This window comes from Sinocyclocheilus anshuiensis, unplaced genomic scaffold (genome assembly GCF_001515605.1).
Source record: "Sinocyclocheilus anshuiensis isolate Anshui unplaced genomic scaffold, SAMN03320099.WGS_v1.1 scaffold110, whole genome shotgun sequence".
Lineage (NCBI taxonomy): Eukaryota > Metazoa > Chordata > Actinopteri > Cypriniformes > Cyprinidae > Sinocyclocheilus > Sinocyclocheilus anshuiensis.
The window spans coordinates 1455933-1465292 of record NW_015544155.1 but is presented as its reverse complement, the minus strand read 5'-3'; the positions used below and the strand labels follow the sequence as shown (position 1 = coordinate 1465292).

Here is a 9360-nt window from a genome sequence, read left to right as displayed (position 1 = left end):
GGGGGGGGGGGGGCGGTGTTGCATACATGTTTTTATTTTAGCTTTTATGGTTTATATAGTATGATATAGTGGGAATACAGAGCTTCAAAAAAAAAAAATATTTGGTGCAGATGTTGTTATTTATATGGTCAAAAAGTAATACAAATCTGATAACCTGTAATTTAAACCAATGAGATCTTTATAATAGGCTTACATATTACAAATTTATATAAATATCAGTTCTATATCTCCCATAGTATATAAATACAATTCTATATCTCTATATTCTATATCTTTTACTTGCTAAAAAAAAAGCACAAAATATCAGTCAGATGATGGTAGGCATAGTATATTGTGTACAACTGCAAAGTTTTGATCTTGTTGATAATTCAGAGGCCTTCAAAATGTGCGTATTGAATATGATAAGGTAGGCTTTATAGGGTTAAGCATGATCTACATGACTGTGTATGTAAATGCACTCAATGATTTTTGTGTTCCATTCGTGACTTAATTTTAGGCCTTTCCCTCAAATAAAGCTCTTATTTTTCATACTTTTTGGATGTTGGCAGTGTCTACATTCATTTCAAGGAAAAGAGCAGAAAGGTCATACAGTACATTTGGAACGACATTGATAAACAATTTAAAATTTGGTTGAACTATTGCTTTAAAGTACAAGAACAAAAACACAATCACAGGATTTTATGAACTCACTGATGTGAAAACCATCTAAATAAGTCAGCTGGAAATGGGCACAGGCACACATCCACAGTTTAAAATGGGGTTACACGTATTTACAATCTCCCTTCGTGCCATTTCCCCAAAACTGGCCGACAGCCTCCACTCAGGCAGAAATAGAACCGCTGTCAGTAACGGAGCATCATATTAAATTATTAAAGACTCTGATACGAATTACTCCCTCACTCAGAGCTCATGCTGACAGCCTCCATAATGGCACTATCTAAAGATAGAAGTCGTCATTGTTCACTAATGTACAGACAGTCTGCTCTATTTCTGATCTCTGAAAATGCATGGCTGATCTCAGATTAACAGCCAGCTGAATCACATAAAACTGATGTAATGACACTAGCTTCTCTCTTGCAGCGGGACTCACATGATTTAGACTCAGGAGACGGAGGGGAAATATTGGACACGGCCAAGTCGCTCTTTGATTTCTTGGGTTTCTTGGGATGGATCTGCCAAGGTTTTTCATAACCCCTGGAGTCCCGTCGTGTACCTTTGTATTCTATAGAGAGAGAGACGGAGGAAACTGGTAGTGATCTACATTTTCTCTATGTGCAAAACAGCTTGAAGGATTCTGAACTATACCCACCTGAGGAGCTCTCGGCCCACAATGCTGCAGATCCCGACAGTGTCCTCTGAATCCTGCCAGGACTCTCCTGTTTGGTTTGCAGATGGCCAATGAGGAAAGGAATGGGGTGGTCTGGTGTCTCAGTTATCAGTTTGGTCATCATCTCCTATCAGAGCCAAACAAAAAGCGATTAGAGTACCGATGTCCAGCATGTGAGTAAATGCCAGAGAACTTGAGCTAAAGTAGCACATTGTCACGCCAGCTTGCGTCGTGCCAACCTGAATCAGCAGTGCTGGCAAGTATTCACCATCAGGAAAACTAATTGGTAATTGGTCAGGGAAATATTTTCACACTTATATTGAGTATTATATGAGCTATAGCATGCAGAAGGGAATTGTCGGAGGCGAACTGGCAGGATGGAAGGCTAAAAATGAGATTTAGGTTTAAAAAAATAGAATTAAAAAAATTGCTGGTAGGCATCATCAAAATTCAGTTTCAAATGTGTTAAGCCATATTCGGATATGATCAGTTTTCTAAACCAAGTGTTTTCAAACTGGGGGTCCGCAAAAGGGGTGTTAGTGGAAAGTTAGATTGTAGAATTTAATTTTACAAAATATTTGAGAAATATTTATAATATTTAAATATTAGGTGTATCTGAGTTTTAAAATTATATTTAAGACTTTTTTAGTCCTGTTGTAAAACCTGCACAAATAAAATAAATGAAAACAGTAATAAAAACAGGCACACATTTAACTACAAAACAGTGTAACTACAAGTTTAAAATACTACAACATCAAAATGTATTGATGTTGGTTAATGTAGTAATATATAAATATGTATGAATTACAGGTTGATCAACATTAGATTTTGCTCATATGATAATGTGTTAAAAAAAATGCAACAGCCAATACTGGTAAATATCTATATATTACATGTGTTAAATAATGATATAATTTTTAAAACATTTGTCAAATTTAATATTATTATGGTTTTATTCTTTCTGTTTGGAAGTTATTCATCACAATTGTTTTATTCTAAAGGCAGTCCTATTTTGAAATGTACCTAAAACCTAACATTGGGTAGAAAATGATACACTAATAAATGAATTGAAGGTAAATATTTTCTAGTTAATCAAATAAAAAAATTATTATAAAATAATGTAAATGGAATAATATTATAAAATAATTATAATAATTTAAAAATACATTTGAAAACTGAAAATATAATAATTTTTTTTTCTTAAATGTAAACAAAAACATATTGTCTATAATATCACACAACTAACACTATTCTCACACAGTAAAAATGGGTATGCTTTATATATTTTTAGAAGGTACCTTGTAGGAGAGCATCATATTTTGGGGTTTTCGGTACCAACATTTTTTTAAACCAATAAGATATCGCAATCACAAAAAAACTCCAATCCGGATTTCTGGAAACTTTTCCACTGTGCAAAACTAAAAATGAGATTAATGTTGAAAAATACAATAAAAAAAAAAATGCTGGTAGACATCATCAAAAGTACATTTAAAATGTGTAAAGTCTTTTTCTGACATGATTAGTTTCCCAAACCAGGAGTTTCCAAACAGGGGGCCGGAAAAACGGAAATTAGATTTTAGAATTTAGATTTTTATAGATAAAATAATATTTAATGATGGGTAATTAATAGGGGTAATAGGGGTATCTGCAGAGTTTTAAAACAAATTTAAGACTTTTTAAGACCTCTTTTTAAGATGTTTGAAACCAATAATATACTGTAATCACAGAAAATCCAGTCCGGACAGGATCAGTTTTTTCAGAAGACCCCTGAGATGCAATTTGCTTTGTAATTTGTTTAATCAACGTTGTGTCAAAAATACAATCGTGTTTGATTCAGACTGGACTAAAACCATAAAGTATGCCTGTGAAACACATATTTACCCTCCTCTGGAAAAACTGCTTTTGTCCATCAATTGATTGATTAATTATGACTTTTTTGAGATATAAAAACTAAATTAGGCATTTCATAAATAAGTCTAGTGCATGCAAAAACAACTTTTATCAGTTTCCACTTTAAGTGTAGGCCCTTCCACGAAAAAAGCATCAGTTCTGTGTTACAAGACAATCACAAATCAACAAGACGGTAAATGTAAATGCGGTAATTACAACACATAAGCCTTATTGGGTAATTAAACTAACCTAGCAACAGGGGGTACATAAAAGAGAGCTGTAATTTGTGGGTTTAGCAGGAAGTAAATTGAGCAGGGCTTTGTTACTGTAACTACCCCAGGCTCCCTAGTGTGTAATTGCCCTTGTGGTAAAGAGGAAAGCACGGTGTGGATTAGCACACACTCATTTCAAGAATGTAAAGCATTTGATGCAATCTGTGAGGGGTTTTCCCTGCTTACTTCACTGACCTCTTTAATAGAGACGTCAACAGGGTGATGATACGGTTGGAAGTCACATCCAATGAGAAAAGACTCACTGACAGTGAATAAGATACTGTATGTTAATAATATCTGCATGATGGAGCGCATGCATAGATATACTTAAATTTAGCTCAAAATCCCTGCACAGAAATAAGCTTTTCAATTGATTTTCTTGCATCATCAGGATGGAGAAACACAGGATCTCTCGATCATACTGACAGACTGGGGAAATTGGCAGGGGGAAGCAATCTCAGCCTTTCTAATAGACAACCTGACTGCAAACCAAGTTCAGTGCCAGTTTTAAAGAACAAGCTCTGTCGTGGACAACATTTCCAAAACACTTCCTTCAGCGCATTGACATTCTCTGTCAGAGAATGTTTGGAATGATATCCAGTCCCACCACACTACTCTTACTATTGCTGCAATAGTATGTAAACCATGCACAGTAAGCACATTTTCACACATAAAACACCAGGTGATCTACTACATCTAACAAACTGTGCAGGGTACAGCAGAGACCACTGGGCAGAATACTGCATCCCATAATGCAATGTGCTTGACTTTGACCATCAGTTGTGAGTTCTAACATTTTCAACTATCAAGGGTTAAGATTTTTTCACTCAAATGAATTAAAATTTTGCCCTTTTTTTGTTTTTGCAATATTTTTGTTTTCCAGAAAAAAAGTCTTAAATATTGTATAGGCTACAATTGTATGTAGACTTTTTTCAGTATATCTTAAATTGTTTTTATTAAATTAACTTTGTAATCACCTTTGTCTAACAGATTTTTTTCTCATTTGAAACACAAACCAACACATTGATTGATTGATTGATTCATTGATTGATTGATTGATTGATTGATTGAATAAATTGAATTAATTAAATAATTGAACAAAGGAACGTTATTTTTTGCAGCACAAAATAATCCTGCTGGCTAAGTAGAAATGCCATGAAAGGGGTTTGAGATATATCAATATCTAACCTAATTAAAAATATTTAGGTAATGTCATGTGCTACATTTTATATACATGTATAATGCTAAAATGCTAATATGTATAATGTAAAAATGCTGCTGCAATTAGTTATAACAAGTTGACTAAACTTATAACTATATATTTTTAAAATTGAAATTATTCATTATTAATTATTCTAATGTTGAATTTCAAGTTGTGATAACTAATCGCAGCAATAATTTTGATGTTTTTATTTTATTTCGGTCTAGAAAGCAGTCATTACATTTCTTGAATAATATAACAATCTTCTGTGCAGTGATTATGATTTCATTTTCACAAATTATTTTTTTAAATAATAATCACAATAATATAAAAATTGCTTTACCAGTAACATAGGCAGCTGGGCAGTTTAAACGTTGTAAACAAATAGTCCTTCATGACTGGTTGAAACAACATCTATATTGGAGTTCATGAGTGTTTTCAGCTGAGCTATCATGAGTCATGAAGAAAGCTGATACTGTGTTTTACTACAGACTCAGTCTCAGTCACTGCCAAAAACTCTTCAGAAAATTAAGCAACAATTCCTTTTTACGGGATTAAAATTAATTATTTACTATATAGTCTCCTGACTCACTGTCTAGACACAGTATGGATGCAATAAGTTGTTAATATGTCGCCACAGTTGATCTTACTGTACATATATGCTGAATTTTTAACCAGAGCTCAGTATTTCCTGAGGCTGCACTCTCGTTTTCCTCTGATTCCTTCATTTATGCCTTACGTCACAGCAGGGAGACGCTGACTGAAGGCTGGACAGAGTTCTGGATGGGTTCCAGCCCTTGAGACAGAAGGGGGAGGAAAGGCAAGGAGTGGTACAGCCGCAGAGAGCAATACAGACAACATAACTCATTTATATATAAAATATAAAATATGAAGTATTGAAGTGGCATGCATACATTATCAGTCAAAAGTTTGGAATAATTAAGTTTAACAAAAAATAAATAAATAAATAATAATAATAATAATGCATATATTTTCCCACCAGGTATTTAGTTGAACAAAAACACAGTAAAAACAGCAATATTGTGAAATAATATTACAATTTAAAAGAACGGTTTCTATTTGAATATATTTAAAAATAACTAGTGATTTAAAATAAGCTGATTTTAAAATGCATTTTGGTTTTCACAAAAATAGTAAGCCGTAAAAACTATTTAACATTAATAATAATAGGAATATTTATTAATAACTGAGCACCAGTAATAACTGATTAGAATTGAGTAACAAATCAGCATATTATAATGATTTCTGAAGGATCATGTGACACTGAAGACTGGATTAATGGCTGCTGAAAATTCAGCTTTGCATCACAGGAATAAATTGCATTTTAAAATATATTAAAATAGAAAAGTTATTTTAAATTGTAAATATTTCATAATATTATTGTTTTTACTCTATTTTTGATCAAATAATTGCAGCCTTGTTAAGCATAAGAGATTATTTAAAAAAACATTCATATAATTTTGATTAAAAAACAATAATGTGCATAATTAAGATAATTAAGACTTAGATAAGATGAGGACACATAGCTGACGTTGATACATCGTTCAGAGCAGTGCGTGATCAGACTTTCTTTATTGCTTTAACTTTCTTACAGTACGTCAACTGGGATATCTACTTAAACCACCTAACTTTCACAAATGCAGAAAGTTTTTGAAAAAAAAAAAAATCTAAATCCATGATGAATGTGCACAAAAAGGGGTTTACCTTTAATTACGGTGTTCAACAAAGGTCAGTATATTTCAGAAGCGTTGTGAAAAAATGTGGTAATCACAGACTTTCCTATCCGGATGGTGTCACATTTCTTAATAAGGGAACATCTTCAGACATGCTTGATTTGGCCATGATTTGATCATGCTATCCACTTAATATTGTATTTATTTCGCTTCGGACTATCAGGTGAGCTTGTCTTGTAATGCAGGGCATTTGCTCAAGATTACCAGAGGGGAGCTCACGCTGCTCCAACGCCTCGGGTGTCTTCAGGTCACTGAAGCATTAATTACTGCCCAGACCACCAAGAAACCTCTATAAATAAAGGCAAGAGAGGGAACTCTCTATCTCCTCTCCAGTATCCAACCCTGCTGTGAGTGTGTGTCTCTCCTCAGGGTACTGTACAGAGGTGTGTGTGTGTGTGTGTGTGTGTGTGTGTGTGTGTGTGTGTGTGTGTGTGTGTGTAAGCGTGTGTGTGTGTGTGTGTGTGTGTGTGTGTGTGTGCAGACCCTCTGCTGTGCTGTAATTAACAAAGTCTTAACAAGACCTACACAGCCTACACATTTCTGTTTCATTTAAGGTTGACTATTGAATGACAGAAAATGGTTCGCTGTCATACATCCCTCGATGATATCCCGTTAAGTTATAGGCTCTCAATCCCATCTGAATTTTTTGGCTGAAACGTGATATGTCTATATTACCCACTGAGATATACCAACCCAGACTGAACGGTTCTTGAGGTTTCAATTGCCTGTGGTGGGTGTCATTTTCAATTACAAGTGGGAAATGCAATGATTCTTCAGCCAATTGGTTTTATCGATATTCTATGTGCTGATGTAGCATTCAATCTGTTACTTGTGGGAGACTGAGGAGCTTCAACAATGACAGTTGCAGCTCAAGGAATCTATAGCCAGAAATTCTCAAATATTTGAAAAAGACTGGTCAATACAAAACAAAGTCATGGTCAGCATGTGTACAATGCATACTTATTTGCTATTCACTTATTCACTTAATTTTTGTTTTTGTTTTTGGACTCAACACAAATGTTGACAGACCACTAGCACAATTATGTGATGTTGCTTTTATATTTTGTCTATTTTGCTCTGCTAATTAAAATAGTTCCAAACTAAGTCAAAGCAGTTCAAAACAGTAGTGGTGTTTCATTGGTGTTTCAATTAATCAGTGTTTAAGAACAAATTGGTTCTGGTGAGTGTATGATTCAATAACTCACTCACAAAAACAGGCAGTGTCCGAAATCAAATACTCTCTTGCAGGGGCATCATGCATTCATTATTTTTGAGGGGTCACGACTTGGGGGGGGGGCTCATCATGTGACATACAGCAGCCACAACAGCACTTATGTTTTATTTATTTTTTCCTTTTTATTCGAAACATCTCCAAACGCATTCAAAAATCAAAAAGGCACTTTGAATGGGCATGACGCCTCTGCTCTCTTAACTTGGTACTTCTTTTTAATAACTGTTAAAAAAGTACATTTTTTATGGTATGAATGTGTGTAGTCTGAATTTAATCCAGACGTACCATATTAGCCATATTGTCATATAACATATGTAACATATTCTTTAGAATCTTATTAGAAGTAGTATTTTAAGTTACTCCGCCATTGCCGGTCCCAAACAAGCAATACGTGCCCTGGTTGGGTGGAAACCAGTTTGCGATCGGATCATCACGGCCCGTTTTGAATCAGCCCATGTACGGACAACAGTCATTCAGGTTTACGCACCAACCGAGAAAGCAAATAACGTAGAAAAGGAGGAGTTCTATGATGTGCTACAGGCCGTGATTGACGAAATACCGAGACATTATCTCAAAATCGTTATTGGAGACATGAATGCCCAGTTCAGCCGTGACCGCCAGGGTTTCGAAGACATCATTGGCCCTTTCACACCATCGAAATGCCTGTCAGATAATGGTGAACGGTTGTTGTCGTTTTGCACATATAACAACCTTTGCGTAGGAAACACCTTTTTCCAACATAAGTTAATTCACAAGATGATATGGCGCTCGCCAAATGGACTCACATTTAATGAGATTGATCATGTTTGCATTAGTCGACATGGAGGACTGCTTTGAGGGATGTGAGGGTCTTCCACGCGGCAGATGTGGGTTCAGATCATTACTTGGTCCGTATAAATCTTAAGCTCAAACTACAACGACATGAAGGAAGATCGGAAACTGTCCGACCATTTGCAATTGAAAAGTTTAAAGATCAAAATATTGCAAATGTCTTCACCCTTCAGCTTTCCAATCGATTTCAGGCTTTAGCTGATGTGACAGAAATAGAGTCAAAATGGCAAGACTTCAAGGAAACACTGACCACTTGTGCGCAAGAAGTGATTGGCCAAAGGAGAGGAAGGCGGAAGGAAGAATGGATTCAGGATAGATCATGGGCCCTGATTGACCTAAGGAAGAAGACCAAAAAGAAGCGGGATCAAGCGCAAGAGGTTGAGGATAAGGAAACGGCATCATGTGCATATGCTGACCTTGACCGGGCTGTGAAACAGAGCTGTATGCGAGATAAGAAAGATTGGTTGGAGAAGAAATGCAAAGAAGCCCAGGTGGCTGCAGATCGAAATGATACCCGCACCCTGTCATTAAAGACCTATCAGGAGCCTGGAGTAGTTCCTCTGTTCCAATTAAAGACAAGAATGGTAAGTTGCTCCTTACCAGGGAGGAACAGAATGACCGATGGGTTGAACACTTCCGAGAGACATTAAATCAGCCGCTTCCCTTAAACACCTATGACTTTGGTAAGGAGGAAGCGCAGGAGGAGCTAGATGTGGTACAAGGCAATATAACAGCAGAAGAAGTTCAAATTGTCATAAAGTTACAGAAATCAAATAAGGCAGCTGGTTTGGATAAAATTCAGGCAGAATTTTTAAAATATGGTGGTCCCATTGTAGTTGCGAAACTTACAGATC

General features: G+C 35.5%; 1 protein-coding gene across 1 annotated transcript in view; it reads right to left on the bottom strand.

The window, feature by feature from the left end:
* Nucleotides 1–9360, bottom strand: part of LOC107695418 (uncharacterized protein C8orf34 homolog) — a 92014-nt gene that overhangs the window by 72548 nt on the left and 10106 nt on the right. The window contains exons 2-3 of the mRNA XM_016495317.1: nt 1310–1454; nt 1091–1222 (exon numbers count right to left, since the gene is read on the bottom strand). Coding sequence (XP_016350803.1) covers nt 1091–1222; nt 1310–1454 — 277 coding nt within the window. The remainder of the gene's footprint in view (nt 1–1090; nt 1223–1309; nt 1455–9360) is intronic.